This window comes from Rhodotorula toruloides, assembly GCF_000320785.1.
Source record: "Rhodotorula toruloides NP11 unplaced genomic scaffold Scaffold6, whole genome shotgun sequence".
In the NCBI taxonomy this organism is placed as follows: domain Eukaryota; kingdom Fungi; phylum Basidiomycota; class Microbotryomycetes; order Sporidiobolales; family Sporidiobolaceae; genus Rhodotorula; species Rhodotorula toruloides.
Genome location: NW_015622966.1, coordinates 609,664 through 630,132, shown reverse-complemented (window position 1 = coordinate 630,132; position 20,469 = coordinate 609,664). Strand labels below are relative to the sequence as shown.

The 20,469-nt window shown below is 62.1% G+C and overlaps 8 protein-coding genes across 8 annotated transcripts; 3 read left to right on the top strand and 5 right to left on the bottom strand.

The window, feature by feature from the left end:
• Positions 1-26: 26 nt before the first annotated feature.
• Positions 27-2,900, top strand: RHTO_07323 (glycoside hydrolase family 16 protein; the record flags this gene model as incomplete). Its single annotated transcript, XM_016420981.1, has 12 exons — positions 27-120; positions 211-878; positions 1,009-1,220; positions 1,292-1,472; positions 1,543-1,636; positions 1,743-1,772; positions 1,890-2,022; positions 2,083-2,167; positions 2,297-2,478; positions 2,547-2,641; positions 2,701-2,743; positions 2,825-2,900. 12 exons carry the CDS (start codon positions 27-29, stop codon positions 2,898-2,900), a joined length of 1,893 nt encoding a protein of 630 aa, XP_016274708.1.
• A 382-nt stretch (positions 2,901-3,282) lies between these two features.
• Positions 3,283-3,742, bottom strand: RHTO_07322 (uncharacterized protein; the record flags this gene model as incomplete). Its single annotated transcript, XM_016420980.1, has 3 exons — positions 3,283-3,449; positions 3,527-3,626; positions 3,692-3,742. 3 exons carry the CDS (start codon positions 3,740-3,742, stop codon positions 3,283-3,285), a joined length of 318 nt encoding a protein of 105 aa, XP_016274707.1.
• Positions 3,743-4,150: 408 nt separating this feature from the next.
• Positions 4,151-6,479, top strand: RHTO_07321 (MFS transporter, siderophore-iron transporter; the record flags this gene model as incomplete). The annotated part of the gene is made up of 8 exons (XM_016420979.1): positions 4,151-4,421; positions 4,480-4,692; positions 4,826-5,014; positions 5,072-5,353; positions 5,410-5,555; positions 5,614-5,883; positions 5,968-6,030; positions 6,090-6,479. 8 exons carry the CDS (start codon positions 4,151-4,153, stop codon positions 6,477-6,479), a joined length of 1,824 nt encoding a protein of 607 aa, XP_016274706.1.
• A 205-nt stretch (positions 6,480-6,684) lies between these two features.
• Positions 6,685-8,760, bottom strand: RHTO_07320 (uncharacterized protein; the record flags this gene model as incomplete). Its single annotated transcript, XM_016420978.1, has 1 exon — positions 6,685-8,760. The coding sequence occupies one exon, from the start codon at positions 8,758-8,760 to the stop codon at positions 6,685-6,687; it is 2,076 nt and encodes a 691-aa protein (XP_016274705.1).
• A 203-nt stretch (positions 8,761-8,963) lies between these two features.
• RHTO_07319 (BAR adaptor protein Hob3) lies at positions 8,964-9,988 on the bottom strand (the record flags this gene model as incomplete). The annotated part of the gene is made up of 5 exons (XM_016420977.1): positions 8,964-9,257; positions 9,322-9,396; positions 9,455-9,550; positions 9,605-9,803; positions 9,867-9,988. The coding sequence occupies 5 exons, from the start codon at positions 9,986-9,988 to the stop codon at positions 8,964-8,966; spliced, it is 786 nt and encodes a 261-aa protein (XP_016274704.1).
• Positions 9,989-10,584: 596 nt separating this feature from the next.
• On the top strand, positions 10,585-11,334 carry RHTO_07318 (Phox/Bem1p domain containing protein; the record flags this gene model as incomplete). Its single annotated transcript, XM_016420976.1, has 1 exon — positions 10,585-11,334. The coding sequence occupies one exon, from the start codon at positions 10,585-10,587 to the stop codon at positions 11,332-11,334; it is 750 nt and encodes a 249-aa protein (XP_016274703.1).
• Positions 11,335-11,410: 76 nt separating this feature from the next.
• Positions 11,411-12,883, bottom strand: RHTO_07317 (imprinted and ancient; the record flags this gene model as incomplete). Its single annotated transcript, XM_016420975.1, has 6 exons — positions 11,411-11,515; positions 11,576-11,659; positions 11,720-11,834; positions 11,896-11,948; positions 12,009-12,050; positions 12,110-12,883. The coding sequence occupies 6 exons, from the start codon at positions 12,881-12,883 to the stop codon at positions 11,411-11,413; spliced, it is 1,173 nt and encodes a 390-aa protein (XP_016274702.1).
• Positions 12,884-13,171: 288 nt separating this feature from the next.
• On the bottom strand, positions 13,172-20,191 carry RHTO_07316 (chitin synthase, glycosyltransferase family 2 protein; the record flags this gene model as incomplete). The annotated part of the gene is made up of 15 exons (XM_016420974.1): positions 13,172-13,290; positions 13,350-14,184; positions 14,274-14,670; positions 14,724-14,802; positions 14,855-15,005; positions 15,061-15,263; positions 15,317-15,598; positions 15,651-15,975; positions 16,031-16,270; positions 16,329-16,389; positions 16,445-16,528; positions 16,591-16,735; positions 16,796-16,844; positions 16,907-19,763; positions 19,836-20,191. The coding sequence occupies 15 exons, from the start codon at positions 20,189-20,191 to the stop codon at positions 13,172-13,174; spliced, it is 6,183 nt and encodes a 2,060-aa protein (XP_016274701.1).
• Positions 20,192-20,469: the final 278 nt, after the last annotated feature.

Here is a 20,469-nt window from a genome sequence, read left to right as displayed (position 1 = left end):
AACTTCCATCGCTCGATCACAGAGGAATGGCGACCCACTCGTCGTCCTCGTCGTCGACAGACGCGTCGGGCGGACGACGGAGCAGTCACTCGAGGGAACTGCTCGACGAGGCAGCTTACGGTGCGCTGTGCTCGCCGTCTGACCACAGCAACCGGCCCCGCTGACCTTCTTCTCTCGGCTCACTTGGGGGCGGGTTCACCTCACTCGCAGGCGTGCTGAACGGCACAGTCGGCGGCTCGTACGGTCCCTTTCCCGAACACTTTTCGCCGAGACGAAACTCGACCACCCTCGTGCACCGAAACTCGTCCAGCATCGGACTCGACCCGCCCATCCTCCCCTACGCCGCCTCTCCTCCCTTCGAGTCGCCCTCCTCGTCCTCTTCTGCATTCGACTTGTCACCCGTCGCGGCGTCCTCGTCTTCCATACCGCGACTCGCGGGCGTACCCGCATCCAGCTCGACAATCCTCTGGGAAAAGGAGCCGGATGATTTCCTTCACGAGTTCGACCCAGCCCTCGAGCGCATGCTCGACAAGCAACACATGAAGAGCTTCTCCCTACGCGCGGCAATCAACACCCTCGCCCTTTGCGCCGTCGTAGTCGGCATCATCCTCCTATTTGCCGGCTGGCCGATCTACCGCTTCGTCATCGCCGGAGGATTCCCGATGGACATGTCGGTCACGAAGCAGAACGCGTCAGGGATGATCCCTGACGTTCAGGTCCCGACACTCGTTGACCCGGCGACTCCGCACTCGGCGTACAGCCGGAAAGGACTCGATGGAGAGCAGTACCGCTTGGTCTTTTCCGACGAGTTCAACAGGGATGGGAGGACGTTCTGGCCTGGAGACGACCCGTACTGGGAGGCGGTGGACCTTCACTACGTGCGTTTCGCTTCCTCGTCCTCCGCTTCTCCCTTCGTTGCCTCCTTTTCCTCCTCTTCCTCCGGTTTCATTGCGCTGCTTCTTCTGCGGCTCCCAGTGATACTCGTCTGACCCGGTTCGCCACTCGCAGTGGGGCACGAAAGATCTCGAATGGTACGACCCAGACGCGATAACCACCTCGGACGGCAACCTCGTCATCACGCTCACCCAACAACCCTGGAACAACCTCAACTTCCGCTCTGGCATGCTTCAGAGCTGGAACAAGTTTTGCTTCACGGGTGGGTATATGGAGGTGAACCTTTCGTTGCCGGGCGAACCGACTGCTCAAGGGTTCTGGCCTGGGTGCGCTCCTCGTTGCTCCTCTCATTCCTCCTCTCATGCCTTGAATCTGATTCTCGCCTCCATGCACATAGCGTCTGGACCCTCGGCAATCTCGCCCGACCAGGCTACGGCGGCTCAAACGACGGGATGTGGCCCTACTCCTACGACTCTTGCGACGTCGGGACTTTGCCGAACCAGACTTGGCCGAATGGGTCGTCGCCTGATGCGGCGAAGCATTCGGGATCGCAGGATTACGGGGGAGAATTGAGTTGGGTGCGTCGAGTCTTCCTGCCATGTTGCCGCGTTTCTTGGGGTACGACGCTGACCGCTGTCGCTCGCGTAGCTCATCGGCCAACGAGCGTCGGCTTGCACGTGTCCAGCGGACGCCGGCGAGCATCCAGGGCCTTCGGCGGACGTTGGTCGCGGTGCGCCTGAAAGTGCGTAGCTCCTGCGCTTTGTTCCGGCCCCTTTTCCCTAACCTTTCCTCCCGTCCGCCCGTCCTCTCGGCGAGTACAAGCTGACTGTCATCGCTCTTCGTCGCAGTCGATGCGCTTGAAGGCGCCCTCTGGCGAAGTGAGTCTGTCGTCTTTCGACCTGCTCGAAGCCTTCGCCCTCGACTTTTCCGAGTCTCTGCCTACCCGGCTGAACTTCACACGCCGTTTCGAGAGCGTGCTAACCGTGACCTCGCAGCCGGCGACCGAGGCTCCGCCTCGCAGTCGATCCAAATCGCTCCCTTCACGAGCGGGTACAACTGGAAGAACACCTCGCCGGACGTCGAGTTCAATCCGGACTGGACGATCCAGCAGAACCAGTGGCATGGCAGGTGCGTCATCCGCGCCGCGCTCAGTGAGACGCGCGTGCTGATCGAGGGGCATGCGCACAGTGTCTACCAGGAATCGCTCTCGGCGGAGGTCATGACCGACAACACGTCGTTCAGCGGACGAGGCTACACTACCTACGGATTCGAGGTGCGTGTTTTTCTTAGCGGGCGGTCGAAGTCTTCAGCTCGTACGGTTGTCGCCTCGACGATCCACTCCTCTTCTTCCTTGTGCTCTCTCACGCTTCTGGCAGTGACTGACTTACTGCGAGCCCTACAGTATGACCCCGGACCCGACGGCAGCATCCGCTGGGCTATCAACGGCTCTTCGACCTGGACCGTCCACTCTTCCGCCATCGGACCAGACGCAGCGGCTGGAATCGGCCAGCGAATTATCTCTGAGGAACCTATGAGCATCGTCTTGAATTTGGCTATTTCGTTCGCGTTCCAGGAACCGGAATGGTACGTTCGCTCGACCTCCTTGTCCTTCCTGCCCTCGAAGCTGACTTCTCGCCTCTCTCGCAATGCAGGGGCAAGCTCAAGTTTCCGGCGAGTCTACTTATAGACTATGTACGCGTTTATCAGAAGGGCAAGCCCAAGATCGGTTGCGACCCGCCTGACCACCGTGCGTTTCTTCGCCTCTCTCGCCTTTAGAGCGCTCAGGCTGACGACTCGGGTTGGCAGCGACGTCCGAGTACATCAACAACCACCTGGACCTGTATATGAAGTGCGTTCCGCCCCTTGCCCCTCGTTACGCAACGCTCAGCCGTTCTCGAGACTGACAACCCCTCTGTCTCCCCTTCTACAGCCCCAACATCTCCACCTTTGCCCAGTCAAACTACACGAAACCTCGGAACCGCCTCTCTGCGACAGGCTGCTCGTAGAGCGCTAGAAGGTTGTCGGTTTTGTATCACTCCCCGTAGACACTTTTGTCGGAACATGGCTGTTGTGATATCTGAGGCGGTTGGAACGTCGTAGCCGACGAGCTCATGGAGCGAACAGTGCGAATGAGCGAGCGCGGCTGCTGAAAGCAGCGACTGGTGAAGCAATGAGGGAGCGAGAGGGAGGAGCTGCGGGTTAAGGCATGTATGCGAAGATGGCGATGCACGCAAGACGTAGTATTACGGAACAACAACGCGAACGAGAAGCTGCACAACGGAACGAATCAGCTTGAGGATGAGGAGGGACGGCAAAGCGGAACCGAGAGAACGCACCAGACGATGTGCAATGAACGACCCTCCACTCCGCCCAGCGATCCAACAGCTTCTACCGCTTCGACTCGCGCTCCTTCTCCAGCTCGCGCTGCGTCTTCTCGAGGAACTTGCGCAGAGAGTCGTTCTGAGACTCGAGCGACTCGTCCACCCGTGGTCGGTGCGTCTCGCTCGCTGCGTCCTGTTTCAAGTGTGGCGGAGGGTTCTTGCGTTCCCACTCTTCTGCAGGAAGAAGGGCGGCGAGATGTGGCCTGATGGTCAGCGAGGATCGGGGAGGAGAGGAAACGAAACCAACGCACCTGTTGCCTGTAGCAGCGTGTCGTACGCTCCCTGCTGTACCCGTGTCACCGTTCCATGCAGCGAATGGACCGCTCCAACAAAGGCTTTCGACTCGAGCAACTGTCGGCATCGCAGACTGATGAGGACATGTCGGCGACGAGTGAACGCGCGAGACGGAGGCGCACCTTCTTGGTCAGAAAGGCAGCTAGCTGTGCTTTGATCAGCGGGCCCAGCATGCTCCCAGCGAGGATGTGAGCGTGGTAGAGAAGTCGACAACTTGCGTCTCCTCTCTTTCCCTCCTCCACCTCGCTCGAGAATCGCGCTTTGGCTCGATACGGACTCGCTGCCCTTCAGGCGCACTCTATGGCATCGCTGCTACCGTGACCCGGATGCTGCAGACCCGCTCAGCGTGCTTTCGCAGCATCCTCGCTGACTCTCCTCGCGGGCTCGGTCGCTGGTTCGTGGGACGGGGGACGGGCCGGTTCTTGGCCCTCGATCGCGCGATGAGATGAGCCAGAGTTATCTGACAGAAAAGCTTCATGCTGGCCTCTTGCCCGCTCCCTGCCGAGCGCCCCAGCGCGCCTCCCGCCCCTCCCCTGCCCTCTCTTCCCCCCTCCTCTTCCTCCCGCGACCAGCATCTCGTCATGGACCTCTCAGCCGCACTTCCAGTCGTTGAGCAACAGCGTCGCCTCTCCGACGCCTCAGACGACGCAAAGTCGCTCGCAGACGTCGAGAAACAGCTCGAGCCGCCTGCCGAGGCTGCCGCGACGACGGCGAAGGACCCCGGCGTCGCTCGCATCGAGGCGCTGTACAAGGTGTTTGGCAAGCGCGGTACTATCAGCATTGGCGTCCTCTACGCGTCGATGCTGCTCATGGCTTGCGGCACCGCAGTCGACAGTTCGACAACTTACACCTGTCCGTCTCCCACTCTCCTTTCTCCCGCCGAATCGCTGCTGACGCTCTCGCTCCGCAGACTACGCCATCGCGACGAGTTCCTACTCAGCTCACTCGTTGATTGGCGCTATCGACGTCGCTTGTGCTATCATCGCCAGCGTCAGCCGCCCTTTCCTCGCCAAGATCGCCGACCATGTCTCCCGCCCTCACGCCTACCTCTTCGCGCTCACCTTCTACGTCCTCGGCTATGTCCTAATCGCCGCCTCGAAGAACATCGACACACTCGCTGTCGGTATGTCAGCACTTCGCTCTCTGGCTCGGCGTTCTCTCCCCTCGCCGTTTCCGACTTCCCCCATTAGAACTTCTACTCCACTTGCCCTGCTCAGACGCCCTTCCCCGAGCTGACACTGGCCTCCGTCTCGCAGGCAAGGTGCTCTACCAGGTCGGCTACACCGGCCTCGACCTTGTCTCGACCGTCATCATCGCCGACATCTCGCCGCTCGAATGGCGAGGTTTCTTTCAGGGCGTGTACGCGCTTCCCTGGGTTATCTTCGCGTTTGTGTCCGGCTTCATCACTGAGGGACTCGGCGTAGGCGGCTGGCGCTGGGGCTACGGTGCGCTGTTTCTTTCAACTATCGCACGACCCTTGACTGACTTGATGACACCGACAGGCATGTTCTGCATCATCACGCCCGCTTGCGTCACGCCCGCCTTGATCGTCCTCTTCTGGGCGGACACACAAGCGAAGAAACAAGGTCAACTCGGGATCGGCGCTTCGGACTACTCCGTCCGCCTTCATCTCGGCGGCGGGAAGCACCTCCCGCTTTGGCGCCTCGCCCTGAACGCTCTCGCCATCATCGACGCCGTCGGACTCGTCCTCCTCGACTTTGGGTTCTCGCTGGTCCTCCTGCCGCTTACACTTTACGCTGGCGCGGAGGGCGGCTTTGCGAATGGTACGTTCGCGGCCATCGTAGACCCGACTTGCCTGTACTAAGTCTCGCTTATGCAGCTTCGATGATTGCAATGCTCGTCGTTGGCGTCCTCCTCCTCATCGCCTTCACAATTTGGGAAGCCAAGTTCACCGCGCACCCGCTCATGCCGCGCCGCATCTGGAACCGCACTTTCATCTGCTGCGTCGTCATTGATGTCGTCTACGTGCGTTGGACTCCTACGAGATTGCGATGGTGGCGCAATGCTGACTCTGCCCCTCCAGTACCTCTCCGCTTACCTCCGCGACACCTACTTCGCCTCCTGGGTCTACGTGATCAAGGACTGGTCGCTGCGCGACTACACCTACTTTACCAACATTCCCACGGTTGGACTCTGCACGTTCGGCGTCGTTGCCGGCATCCTCTTCCGCCTCACTCGCTCGTACAAGTGGACTCAGGTCTTCGGACTATGCGTGCGCACGCTTGGCTTGGGCTTGACGGTCAACGCTGCGTCGAGCGACGCCAAGCTTGTCATGACCCAGATTCTCGTCTCGGTACGCCCTCTCCCCTCGTTCGAAGACCGGCTTCCGCCTCCTCCTCCTGCTCTCCTTGCCCGCTGACCTTCGCTTGAATCGCAGATGGGTGGAGCTTTCTCAGTCGTCGGCTCGCAGGTCGCTTCTCAAGCCTCTGTTCCGCACGCCGTGAGTCTCGCTCATACTTCGTCTCGCTCGCCGCAAATTGAACCCTCTTCTCCGAGCAGGACGTCGCAACGGCCATCTCGCTCCTTTCGATGCTCACCACCCTCGGAGGTGCCGTTGGGTCCGCCATCGCCGCCGCAGTCTGGACATCGACGATGCCGAAGAACCTGGCCAAGAAGCTCCCGCAACTCTCGTCCGAAGAGATTGCGACCATCTTCGGCTCGATCACGAGCGCTCGCGACCAGCCGGCAGAGATCCGTGAAGGAGTGATCAGCGCTTACAACCTGACGACTGAGCACCTGTTCATCCCCGCCCTCGCCGTCTCGTTTGTCGGCGTCATTGCGGGTCTCTGCGCCCAGAACTATCGCCTAGGCGACACGCAGAACGCTGTCGAGGCGACCAAGGTGTTTGTCGGGAAGGACGAGGAGAAGGATGAGAAGGAGGCTGTCTGAGGCGGAAATGCGGTTGAGCAAGAGGCGACGAGGTTCTGTCAGTACAAGCCGTTCTTTCCAGTCTCTTTTCCCTAGACAAAACACTTCCGGGTCTTCAAGTTGTGGCAAACCCTCAGCGAGCGGTTCAGCGAGTTGCGATGCGAAGGAGCCATGCGATTGCGGGTTTGATACAGTCTAGCAGCTCCTGCGATATTCTACTTGCGCTTCATGGCATCTTCATTTCCGCCTTTCCGTGAACAACCCCTCCGCCCGCCTTCGTCGTCGCCGCCTTCGTCGCTCCGTCCGCCGCCTCCTTCTCCTCGACAATCAGTCCCGCCTTGATCGCCCGATACGCCAATCCCTTCGCCTCATACGTCCTCCAGATCTCCGACCCACGCTTGTCGAGCCCGTGCCACCACTCGTTGATAGCCCTCTTCGTCGCAGACCCAACATTCCGCTTCTTTGCCGACTCGACAGCGAGACGAAGCATGAGGACGGCGACATCGGGCGTGACGAGTCGGTGCGGCGCGAGCGGGAGGAGGCGAGAGTCGGCAGGCTTCTTTGCGAAGGGCCCGAGGGGCTTGCCCTCTTTGTCGGCGAGCCCGAGCCCGACAGCGGATTCGGGCGAAGGCGGGACAACGTGGTACCACTCGCGGTCGGACGGGTCGGCCTTGGGCATGCCCCACCGGTAGCCGAACCAGTCGACGTAGCTGGCCGCGCGTACCCAGGCATTCGTCGCACCGCGCAGGCCGGAGACGAGCAGCCGGAGGGTCGAGACTTCGGGCAGGTTGTCCGGTGCGGGCGGGTCGGCAGAGTGTGTCGTGAGGAAGTTGGTGATGAAGTCGCGGACGACGGGGCGAGGCGATCGTTCGGCGAAGAGGGCTTTGAGGAGGATGTTCATGAGGATGCGAGACGTCTCGTGGTATAAGGTGCTGTGCTGGAGGTATTGTCGAACTTGCGGTGGGGTATCATCGATGCGCGGTTGCGTTTCTGGGTCGGAGGTCATGCGAGAGTAGGCGGCAGAAGTTTCGGGGTCGAGGCGAGGTTTGTTGGCGGAGAGCCAGGATCGTGCCAAGGCGAATCCGTCACTGACACGGTCTTCGCGCACGAGTCGGTGGACGAGAGCTGTGACGGCGTAGCGGTCGAGGCGATGTGCGTCGCGGGGGATGATTAGGGGAGGTCGAGGCGGGACTCGCGTTTGCGGCCTCGCCAGCGGAACCGCAATCCGCTCCCGCCGAGACCGCAAATGCGGCGGCGAGCGCAGAGCCGCCTCCTTCTCTACCGCTTGGCGTGCCGCCTCCTCCTGCTGCGCCCGTAGCTCCCGCATTTCCCGTCTATGCCGACTCGTGATCCTCCATCCCTTCCACCGTTCCATCGGATCCCCGCTCCCCGCCCCCTTCTCGCCCAAATCCCGCCGATACACCTGAGGCGCCATCGACGGATTGACCCGCAACGCCCGGATCGCCGCCTGCTTCCTCCGCTCGTCTTCCGGTCCCAACTCACCCCGAGCCAAGTATCCCTGCACGACGACCCTCTGCAGCGGCTCGTCCAGCGCGATCTCCTTCTCCTCCATCTCAGTCAACAGCGCCCGCGCCAGCCGGAGATTCGAGGCGTCGAAGGCGAGTTTGAGGAGGAAACGGTACGAGTCGGTCGAGACGAAGGGTGCGAGGGCGTCCGAGGCGTGGAAGTCTGCGAGCGCTTCAAGGTCGGGGTGGATGTAGACGGCCTTGACTCGTCGGAGGAACTGGAGAAGGTCGTCGGACGAGGAGGGGAGGGATTGCTGCAGGAGAGCGTCGTGTAGGGAAGTCGAAGGAGGCCAGACGGGTTCGGGCGGAGTAATTGGCCGCGTTCGTCTGCGGGGAGTTGGCTTCCTGTCTGTAGAAGCCCCCGCCTGTCCTGCTGGTCGCCTGCCCGCTGCAAGAGAAGCGTTCGCTCTCCCGTCCTTCGAGGAGAGAGTCGGTCGGTCGCTCCGCCTGCCAGGACCATCCGGGACCCTCCTGACGCGCTTGTCCGCCCGCAATGAACCGCTCGGCACCTCCGACGGCTCTCTGGCTCCTCCCGCAAGCCCCGCGTCGCTCCGAAGAAAGTTGTCGGCAAGCGCTCGCTCGAGAGCAGACTCGTGTGCGTCGCTCGCTGGCCTTGTGCGAGGCTGCTGCTGCTGTATTGGCGGTGCATAAGACGGCAAGACGGCGGCGGAGGTGCTCGCTGCGCGCGAGGGGCCGCAGAGAGGTGCTGCTGTCGCTGGAGATGGGGACAAGGGGTGGCAGGCGATGCGGGCGAGGAAGGGGAGGCGAGCGCGCATCCTCCGGGCATCCCGCAAGCTCTCGCGAAGCACACACAGCAAGCACAAGTCCGAGCACGCGAGGAGAGCGAGGGCGAGTGAGGCAGGAGAGGGACTTGAGGCGAGGAGAAGGAGAGGGTCGCTCGCAAGTCCTTACAGAATGGCTGGTTCGAAGCATGTACACAGCTGGAATGTCACTGGAAGACTGTCTGTACCGCCCCGCCCTACGCGCTCAGCCCGCAGATGCTCAACTCGCGCATCTCCTGCAACGCTCCCTCAACCTGGGCGTCGAGCGCGCCCGACGCATACTCGTCCCGCACGCCATCCGCAAAGTAGCGCTGGACACCACCGAGCTTCTCGTAGCCGTCCGTCGCAAAGTGCGCCTGCAGCCGGACCATGCACTCGAATGAAGGGTCGAGGTATGGGATGCGCAGGTCGAGCAGCTGCGGCAGCTCTTCTCGCAGCTGGCCGTCGAGCGCCTGGAAGATCTCGCGCGCCTGTTCCTCCTCCTGCTCGGCCTGCAAGCGGGGGCGAAGCGAGTCAGCGGCTAGAGCTGCGACGGGAAGAACGAGATAGATGCACCGCTCGCAGCTTGATAGCATCGTCTTTCTCGCCAAGCTTCCGTGCTTTGGATCGCGCTGCGTCGTAGTCGAGCAGCTGCAAGCGAAGCGCAGGTCAGTAGCAGCATTCCAAGCACATGGCAGGCGGGACGCACCTTCTTCTCGCGCTTCGAGATGGCGTTGGCGACTTCGGGCAGATGGGCGCAGAACTTGCCGATTGGCTCGAGTACGGTAGCTCGGTACGGGGTGTCCTGTAGAGATACAGATCAGCTGCGTTCCCCGCTGGGCACGCGAACGAAACTCACGATAGTCCTGGCGATATCGCCCTCCAACTCCTCGACCGCACGCTTGTACGCATTCGCCGAGATAGCCTGCTCGCCCGAGTCGGAGCCGAAGAACATGTCGATGGTCGTGCCTATCCGCGTCGAGGATGCCGAGACGTTGCGGACGGCGTCGAGGTAGGCCTTGGCCTCCTTTTGCAGAGCATTGCTGTTCGTCTGGAGTCTGCGCACAGGCAATTGGGTCAGTATACAGGTCTGGAGAGCGTGGAGAGCCGCCTGCACGCACTGCTTGAACCGCTCCGACTCTGACCTGAACGCCGAGTCGTCCGTCCGCTCGACCTGGCCCAACTTCATGCTCATCTGCGTCCCGAACCGGCTCGAGGCCTTCTTGAGACCGCTCCACGACATGATGTGCTGCTTGGCGGCCCGACAGAGGGGCGGGATGGCGAGATTGGCGTAGTGGGGAGGGTGTCGGGAGGGGAGGTGTCAGACTCGACAGGGAGAGAGCGTGAGGGTGCGCCGGCTCGCCTGTGTCTAGGACGAACTGTATCGAGGAGGTAGCGACAGCAAGCAGCGGTACAGAAGCTGCGCGAGCGGAGTGCTGCGTCTTTGCGGTGACAAGGGGCGAGGACGAACCCTTTGGGCGGAGTTAACCACCCTCGCCTTGCTGTGCTACATCGTCAAGGCTTATAAAGCGCTGTACGGAGCCTTGCAACAGCGCTCCCGCTTTCTACAGGCCGCCCGCGCTCGAGGAGACGCCGTTCTCCCTCCTCCCGCTTCTTCATCTCTCGACGAGGCTGTCAGCGCCGCAACCGCCTGGGACGCTTGACGGCTGACGTTGAGCGAACGACGCGTCTTCTCGCAACGCATCTCTCGAGCGGACTCCCCGCCGAGTGACCTTGCGGTTCCGCCCTGTCTGTGACTTGCTCCTGAAGATCCCGCCTCGCTGCCTGTTCTCGCTCTTTCTTCCTTCCCTTCGTTGCGCAATTCGCCTGAGCGACACGATGCCCTACATGATCCTCAAGGTCACGCACGACACAAAGCCCAAGCCAATAACGCGCCTCCTCCCGCTCACCTCCTGCCCAACCTGGTCCGCCCTCACGCAGAAAATCGCGACTCGCTTTCAGCTCACCGTCCCGCCCATCGCACTCACCTACTCCGATGACGACGACGACGAGATCACCCTCTCGAGCGATATCGAGCTGGAAGAATTGTGGCTCGCTACGCTGCCGACTATACTCAAGCTTGAGCGTGACTCGGGCACTAAGGACGACGCGGCGTGCGTGAAGATGCAAATTGTGCTCCCGTGGCAGCAGGAGCAGGCGAGGGACGTCAAGCTGGAATCCGTCAGCGGGTCGGTTAGCGGCAGCGTCTCGCCTCTCCTCCAACGCAATACCCAAACTCCCGCCGGTTTCGCCCCTCCTCCGCCGAGGAACTGTCAATCGACATCCCCAACAACGCCGAAGCAACGTAACGCGCCTTCCGAGCCGGCAAAGACTCCGGACGCTCCCTTTCGCGGCGTGAGCTGGCAGGACGGAGGAACGGACGCTCCCGCAGTCGACGAGAAGCCGCACCCTCATGCATCCCAGCACGCATGCTCAAGAGCTCAACCTGATGGGGCGGAGCACCTCGGCGCAGAGAACCCTGCGGCAGCACCGACCTCGCCAGCCCATTCGACGAGCCCTCCAGCTCCTCTGCCCCGTACTCTCAGTCCTCAGCGCAGCTATTCGAGCGACAGCAGCGGCACCGGCTGAAGAATCGCGCTCTCGTAGGCTCCGATTCGGGCAAAGGCAGCCGGCGGCGATGATACCCTTCTCTGCACGTTCCAGTCTATCGCTTCTTCGTACTTGTGCCCTTTCCAGCGCTCCCTCCCTTCCCCTTCTTCTCCTCCGCCTCCTGTAAGAACCCCGCGTCTGTCAACGCATCTCGAGCGGCCTGGAGAGCGTCAAAGGTCGTCAGCACGAGAGATGAGAGCGAGCAATGAGCGAGACACACCTGGTTGATCAACTTGAAGCGGTCCGGGCCGAGGTGGATCCCGCCGTACCAGCGCGAGACGACTACCATCACGTTCGGTACATCCTGCGGAGTGCTCGACGTCAGTAAGATCCTTCGAAAGCGCCCTAAGGATGTGAAGCGCACCAAGAGGGTCAAGAGATGCGCGAGCCGACTGCCTGCAGCCGTCTCGCCATCGTCGTCGTTGTCTGCATGTCGAGTCCCGCTCGCGGTCGTGAACTGATACGCTGAGATGTTGTGTCTGGAAAGCAATTGCGTGAGCATGGAAACGAGGCGCAGGAGCGCGAGAAAGCAAAGCGCACGTCGCTTTGGCAATCTTGTTATTGCTCAGCAGCGTCTCCATGACGGCGTCGACCTGCGTGAAGCGTACACCGTCAATTTTGTTACGAAGCTGAGCAGAAGGGAGCTTCCCTACCTCTTCCAAGGAGTTCACCTTCGCAGCGTGTCCAACGAAGACCTGCGGGATCGACGGGTCAGCGCAGCCGAGTGGCAGATGAAAGCGAGACCAGGACGCACCGACTGACGATCAACAATGGGTTCGCAGGAGATGATCTCGGGACAAGCGACGGCCGCCTTCTTCGCCCGTGCAGGCTCAGCCGACGCTCCATTCGCTCGCCGTCCTTCCTCCCTCCCGTCACGTCTTTCATCCGCAGACTCAGACCGCCCGTTCGTCCGTGTAGACTTGGCACCGGCCGCCTGCCGTGCCTTCTCGCCCTTCTGCAACTCTGCTTCTCGTTCTCCGACCCATTGTCCGCACAATTCTCGCACAAACTCGATCCCCTCAAACAGACATACCCCTCCCGTCCACTCAACACCTCCTCCTGTCCCTGCTGCTGGTGCCGCTTCAGGATCGTGCATGAACGTCCGCAAGACCTGGCCGAAGAGGTCGTCTGAAACGGCGAACGAGGACAGGTACCGGTCTTGAAGCTGGATCAGGGGCGGCTCGTTGGTCGGGTAGCCGCGAGGTAGAGAAAGGAGGAGGTGGAGCGGAACAGACTCTCGTGGAGGGGCGAGGGTGACGGAGAGGACGAGCCGAAGGGGGTCGCTCGAGGAGGGGGTCCATATTGGCGGCGGTGACGGGGTCCGGGGCGTTCGTGGCGGGCGGTACAGGCTCAAAGAGGGTGCTGGGCCGTCGTAGATAGCCGCCAGCGACTGCAGCTCGTCTGCTACCTCTTGTGCGTCCTGCGATTCTGCGGCTTCGAGTGATGAGAGGACGAGGGCGAGGTCGAGCGATGCAACCGAGTCCCGCACGTCGAGCGAATCCATTGAGACAGACAGAGCGTCTGTCATTGTTTGAACCGAGTCCTGAGCGTGAGGAGCGAGGAGGATGGAGCTGAAGGAGGAGGTTCGCGGGCGGATGTCAATCCATCTCGCTGCTCGTAGGACACAAAGCCAGATGTAAACGTCGAAAGCTGGTCACACCGATGCAATGAAGTGTCTGTCCAAGAAGAACCGAGGAAGGGAAACCACAAGACGAAGGGAGAGTGTCTGTTCTAGGGAGTTGGGCGTAATGAGGGGAACGATGCGGGGACGTGAAGGATACCGAGGGGGGCATTATGTGCGTGATAGGGCTACAGTCTAGGCGGAGAGGAGAGCGTCGATCTGCTGATTGATCCAGTCCTTGCGAGCGGTCAAGTCGGCGCGAGGGAAGAGGGCGGCGAGTCCATCGCGAGCCTTGCGCTTTGAGAGGTGCATCACTGCAGCCGTTCGGAGTTAGTGAAAGCGAATCTCGAAGAGATGACGGCTCGAGACTCACAATCTTCGCTCGCGAGGTAGGCTTGCAAGGTCGAGATGATGGTCTCGTCGCTCGGATTCGGGTCGTCGCTGGGCTGAGGGGGCGCCGGAGGGTTGGCGAAGGGATTGACGGAGAAGACGCTGGGCGCGACGCCGCCGTACGAGAAGGCAGACATGCCGGACTGGCGGCGAGGGAGGGTCGACATTGGCGGCTGAGGGTAACCGGCCAGGCTCATTTGCGACTGGAGCGTCGCGGGCTGCATGTATGGGTTGACGCTCATCGGGTAGCCGAAGTCGCTCCCCACGACGCTGCCTGGACCGGGCGTGTAGACGGGTGCGCCGACGACGCTGCCGGGCGCGCTGAATCCGAAGCCCTGCGATGGCATCTGCGGGAGGGCGCCGAGCTGCATCGTCGAGCGAGAGGCGGTGTGGCCGTGGTAGGGCTTCGGGATGCGCGTTGCGAGCGAGAAGCCGGCGGTCGAGTACGACTTCTCGGACCGGGTGTCGTACGTCTCCTCGGCGAGCGCGGCCTCGTAGTCGGCGAATTTGGCGAGCGGAATCGTCGACTCGTCGAACGCCTCGTCTTCGGCCTGCAGGACCTTCTTCGCCCGGCCCTCTCCTACGACGACGCGGGTCGATCCCCAGGTGAAGTCGTCGAAGCGCCAGAACGCGTAGACGGGGAGGAGGAAGCTGTAGATTGGGTAGGCGAGGAGGTAAATGACGAGCCAGCCGATGTACTGCCATTGGCGCTTGATGAGGAAGATGAAGGCTTGGAGACCGTAGACGGCGGCGATCATGACGAGGGCGATGACGGGCAGAGGACCGGATCCGGTGGCAATGGTGACGATGAGATAGACCTGTGAGAGCGAAAGGAGTTAGCCTGGAGCGAAAGACGGGGTCGGGAGGGAAGTCTCAGCGACGGAGATGGGTGGGAGACGGAACTCACGAGGTAGACGAGCGTCGCCGGCAGGATGACCGTCCCCAAGAGATCGATGAGGACGATCCACCTCATACTGAAGCACAGCGCGCCGCAGAGATTTGGCAGGAACAAGAGTTCCGCCAAATTGTGGACGGTCGAGTTGATCCAACGACGGCGCTGCGACAGGAGGATGCTCCAGCTGTGCGGCGCGACCGTCATAGCCTTCGCTTCCTGCACGAATTTCGTCTTGTACGTCGGGAAGTGCTTGAGGATCAGGGTCGTGAGGTATCGGTCCTCTCCGAGCGAGAGCAGGTTCTTCTTGTGCAACGTGTCGAGGTTGTTGTCCGAGTAGTCATCAACAATCAGCGAGCTGATCACTAATGGTTTCCCCTTATCCGCCGACCGCAACCGGTACATCGAGAAACTGTGAAGGAAAGCGTAAGTCGGCAGGGTTGGCGAGGGGAGGTGTCGACGCACCATCCTGGCAAACAGGTCACGGAACCAAACAGACTTTCGAACGCCTTGGCCATGTGGTGCGAGATGAAGTACTCGTAGACTGCCAGGCAAACGTCAGTGGAAGCTGGAAGTGAAGAGGCGGTCGAGCTCACCCTGGATCATCGTCCACCACGAGACTTGCTCATTCTCCAGGCGCGTCTCGCCGCAAATGCCGATGATCTGAGAGTCATCGGCGCAGGCGGCGACGAGGCGGTTGAGGGAGTCGGCGTGAACCGAAGTGTCGGCATCGACGACGAAGATAAACTGCGCCGCAGCGTTAGCCTCGTTTCTTTACCTCGCAACGGCGCGCTTGACTCACCTCGTACATCTGCGGGTCGACACCGATAACGTTCTTGACCTGATGGTACATCTCGAGCTCGAGCGGGTACATCTCCGAGTCGAAATGAACGCGGTTGAGGAAGCGCATCGCGAGGATCTGCGAGTCGCGCTTGCCGCGGTTACCGGGTCGCGAACGCTCTGACGGACGACCAGTCTTTGCGACGACGAGGTACGGAACGACATCTGGCGAGGGCGAGGTCAGCGGCGGTGAGCGAAGAGGAACGCGCAAAACGCACGGCCTTCGACCTCGTATAAGCCGCTCCAGACCTTTCCGTAGTTGAGCTGCTTCGAACCCTCCGCGACGGCCTTGTACATCAGCGGGTCGGGCTCGATGTTCTGGTCGACGCCGAGGATGTCGAGAACGATGCGCGGGGTCGGGCGGTCGTTGCCGGAGCCGACGATCATGCCGTCGCAGATGACAAGGATCAGCTTGCGCTTGTCGTCGTAGTTGAGCGTCGCGAGCGAGTCGATCGTCTTCTTCAGCGACTCTTCGCCTTCGGTGTAACAAGTGACTTGGCCTGCGAGCAAGTTCGTCAGCGCCGAAGTGAATGTGACAGCGGGCTTACGCACAGATGATGAATTTGTCGCGCTGCTCGGGCAAGCGCTTCGAACCGAACTGCAGCGCGGCGAGGAATTTGGCAAGGATCGTGACCATGATGAGAATCGAAAAGGCGAGCAGGAGGTTCGGCTGGACCTTGCAGCGCGGCGACTCGCGGAAGTCGGTATCGCCGAGGTAGAAGAGCGTCTGGATGCAAGCCATGTTCGTCTGCAGCGTCGGCCAGTCCATGCCGAGGTCTTTGATCGCGCCGGTCAGGTCGGTGCCGGGCTGCGCGGTCCACAGGTTGGCGAGGTCCTTGTCGAGGAAGAAGTACTTCTGGTCGTTCAAGAGATTCGCCTGCGGGCGGAAGAGGTCAGCAGCAGCTCCAATACGGGACGACGCGGCAACGCACGGTGTAGAAGTAGTCGGTCAAGTCGTACACGCTGCCGTTGACGATCGCCCACTGTCGGTTGTTCTTCTCGGCCTGCTCCTGGACCTTGCCCTTCGACCAGACGAGCGGTCCCTTGTGGTAGTCGCGCATCTTGGGCAGGAACGTGTCGAAGTACCACGACGCGCTCGACAGCGCCGAGCTCTTCTCCGGCTGGAGGTAGCCCGACGTGTGGACGGCTGTCGGAACCTCGGCGGTGAAGTTCTGCAGGAGGTGAGACGTTAGTCGCTGCGGTCGCCGGATCAGGTTGTAGCGAACTCGCCTGGGACTGAAGGGACAGGTTTTCGTCCGTGACGAGCGACGGGCACGCCGATGTAAGCGGGCTACGCAAGCGAGCGTCAGCAACAGGGACGAAGTGCGGCGAGAATGCGAATGTACATGGGGAAGTAGCCGGTCAGGTCGAGGCCAGCGAGCTGGAGCATGTCGGTCGACGATACCGTCTCGCCCTGGATGTCCGAGTGCCTGAGTGCGCAGTGAGGGCGTCAGCGACACTCCAGAGAAGGAAGACGAACGTCGAAACGCACTGGACCTTGTAGAACTTCGTAATGTCGTAGACGTTGCCACGGACTGCGACCCAGAACTGGCTGGCGGTCGAGTAGTAGCCGAGCTCGGCCGTGTTCCACGCCTTGTTGTAGTTCGGGCAGAGGAGCTTGCCGAAGACGATGATGTCTGCGGGGTGCGAGAGGTCAGCGCGACATCCACGGCAACGTAACGAGATGCGGAACCCACAGAAGATGACGATGCCGCAGAAAAAGGCGATGAGCATGCATAGTGCGAGCTGCGGGCGGTGGAGACGTCAGCACCGTGGCCGAAGAACCGAAGACCCGATGACGGGCTCACCTTCTCCCGCCAAGCCATGCGCACGTCCGGCCGCTTCATTCTGCCAAGGTAGGTCAAGCACGGCGTCGGAACCCAGAACGTCAACATCCAAACGATGGCGACCCAGACCCTCCGTCCCCTGCTCGTCGGGACCTCCTCGATCGCCTTGCCCTCGCCTTCCTGCGGGTTCCCCTCGCGGTCGAGGACGCCTTCGCCGCCCTTTCCGCCTCCTCCGCCGCCGCCACCCGCCGCCGCATGCACGCCGTAGAGCGTGCCGCTGTGAGCGCCGAATCCAGCGGGAGTCTGCTTGTCTTTTCCCCAGATCTCGCTCGCCATGTGCGCGTGCTGACCCGAGCCCACCGCACCGCCGAGCGAACCCATGCTGCCGTATGCTCCGCCTCCATGGCGCATGTACGGCGCGGAAGGAGGCTGGAGCGGGTTGCCCACGAACGAGTCGTGCTGGTTGTAGTGCGACAAGCCGGAGCGGTAGGTGTCGAAGGCGTTGGTCGAGCCGAGTCCGCCTGCGCCCGCCGAGTAGGGGACGTAACCGGGTGTGGTAGGCGTCTGAGGCGTCCCGCCATTCGAGTAGAGGAGGTCGTCGACGCTCTCCCCTCCCATCGCCGCTGGTCCGCCACCCGTGTACCCGACATTGACCGTACTCCTGCTCGGTCCGAGATGCGGGAGGTATCCCTGCAGGCCACCCTCGCCCACCTCGAGCTCCTCCTTGTCCTTCTCGTCCCCCCTCCGCCCCTCAAGCGCCTCCTCCGCCTCGCGCACCCGTCCTTCCCTCACAGCCTCGACCGCAGCCTGGCGATGCTCGACCGGCTCGCTCTGCCTCAGACGATCCTCCACCGCCTTCCACGCCTTCCAGCCCAACCAAACCCTCTGCTGTCCGATCGCAAACTCGCCCCTCTCGCTCGCGAATCCAAAGTCGCGCAGGAACGCATTCACCGCATCGTGGGCGCTCTCGTGCGCCGAGACGCCCACTCCATGGCGGATGAGAAAGTCGTTCAAGTCGGCGTCGTGGAGGAAGTCCGAGGACTGGCGGCGCGCAGCGAGTTGCGGGAGCTGGAAGGCCGAGACTTGGGCTTTGAGCAGTCGGGCATAGATTTGGCGAGGCGTCATCGTCGCATTCGGGAGGAGGGAAATGACGTTCCACACGTTCGTGCGGGCGAGGATCGAGCCGAGCAAGTGGGCGGTCGTCGCGTTGATCTGCGCCGAGACGGGGTGGATCGCGAGCGGGTCGAGCAGAGGCTCGGTGTAGTCCTTCCCTGGCCCCTCCTCCTCACCCCGCGCAAACGCCTCGCAAACCTTGACCTTTGACGGACGGCGGAGCGGCATACTCGACACCTGCGCGGCGACAACCGTGTTCTCATCGAGTGGATGCACCTCAGCCGCGAGACTCGGTCCGCTCACGAGTTTCGCGACGAACGAGTCGGACGACGAGCGGAGGAGCGCGACGTGGTCCGGATCGAGTTGGTCCAAGTCGAGTTCGACAAAGTGGTGCGCGTCGTAGACGACTTGTTGGTCACCAAAGTGCTTGACTGCGAAAGCCGTGCGCGCGCCGGGCCCAGAAGGGTGCGAGACAAAGCTCGGGTGGGCAGCAAAGTGGTCCCTCATTCCGCGGAGGAACTCGTCGTCGGCTTCGTCCGCCCCGAGACCCTTGCGCACCATTGCCGCGCCAGTCTTGGCCAACCCACCGAGGATCCCACCCGGCTTCTCATCCGCTTTCCCACCGACCCTCCCGCCACGCATCAACTCGATCCTCCCCGTCCCGTCATCCGAAGGAAGCACATCAACGACCTTGACCCCGTCCTCTTGCGCGCGCGCAACGACGCCCAAATCTCCATCGAACGCGTGCTCGAGCGTCCAGAACCGCGCGAGTTCGGACTGGTAGTTGTGGAGAAAGTCGTCGAAGCCGTTCAACGCCTGAATGAGGACCGAGGTGCGCGAGCCAGGGCGGGAAGAAGAGTGGTTCGTGAATCCCGGCTGAGAGAACTGGACGATCGACGATCCGCCTTCGTTGTGCAGCGCGGCGATCGCCTCGTCGCCTGGAAAGAGTCGGTGATTGGCCGTCTCGACGACAAAGGCGAACAAGATCGAGTACAGCGCAGCCATGAGACTGTCGCGCTGTGCGTCTGCGCCCTCGGCTCGCAAGATGGTCGCCGTGACTTCCTTGCGGACCCACCTCACGCGGTTCGTCAATGCGCGCTCGAGGTCTTCGCTCGAGACGCCGAGGAGAGACGCTGCCCGCTCGAGGACATCGCGGTTCGTCACCCACGCCGGGTCGGACTGGAAGTTGTACGGGTCTTCGGGGTGTTCTGCGAACTCGAGGTTGCCGAGTAGGAGGATTGCCGAGAGGGTGCGGAGGATCGAAGCGACGTGGCGGGGTTTGAAGCCGAGGACTTTGAAGGCGGCGCGGAGCTCGTCGAACGCGATCGAGTCGTCCGAGTTGGGCACGCCAGGCGGGAGTCGGTACGTCGACGACTTCGCAAAGAGGTTGTACGCGCCCGCATCGTCGAGTATACCAAATTCGTCCTTCTCTTCGCGCGTCGAGCCGGCGACGAGCTGGTAGAACGCATGGAACGTCCGCTCGTCCTTCCCGAGCTTGGCGAACCTGGTCCTGTCCAACCCGTACGCCAGCACCTTTGCGCCCGCGAGTTTGCCCGCGTTCGAGAAGTGCAACTCGAGGAGGGACGAGAAGCGCGTTGCCGAGGGGTTCTGCTGTGTCTTTGCGCAGCCGAACGAGGTGAGGAGCGTTTGGAGCGCTTGGACCTGTTCGGCGCGGCGCGTGTCCTTCTTGCCCGAGGTCGAGAGGCGCAGGAGTTGCGCGGTGACGAGCTGCTGCTGAGAGGACGAGCCGGAACCCGAAAGGCCGCTTTGGGAGCGTAGGAGATGGGAGTGAGCGTGCGGATCGAGAGAAAGGGCTCGCTCGCGGACGCCGACTCACGAGTACAGGATCGACTGCGACTCGCCCGTCCTCCTCATGGCAAAGTAGACCCTGCACGCGAGGTCGTACGCATGGGGCTGGACGTCGTCGCCCCCGCTCCTCGCCCTGTCCCTCGGCGCATACACGCGCTGCTCGTACTCTGCCTTGCTCGCCTCGCTCACGTCGGCCTTGACCTCGAGCGGGTTGAGCGCGACGAGAGTCGAGTCGCCGCACCAAGTCGCTGCCCGGTCGAGGCGGTAGCGTTGTGCGAGAGCGTGGGTGAGCGAGTCGGGCGAGGGGACGGCGGCGGTGGCTGTTTGGGGCGGGGAAGCGAGGTGTGCGAGGTTTGTGAGGGTAGAGGGGTCGGTGTGGGCCATCTCGCGAGTCCCCTCGAGCCCTATGCGAGCTGGATGAGCGGGTCGAGTTGAGCGAGTCGCTTGAAGGGGTCCCGAGGCGGCGGTCGTCGGTCGCGCGGTCGAGCTGGCGGTGTGTCGAGTAGCGTGGCAGTCCCCGATCCGAGCAGGCGTGCCAGTCACACCCAGTCCCAGTCACAGCACGAGCAAGCGAGCGAGTGAGAAGTTGAAGTCGAGGACGAGAGGACGATGCGAGCTGGCGTCCGTCCGCACCCGCAGAAAATCGAGTGACTAGCCAGTAA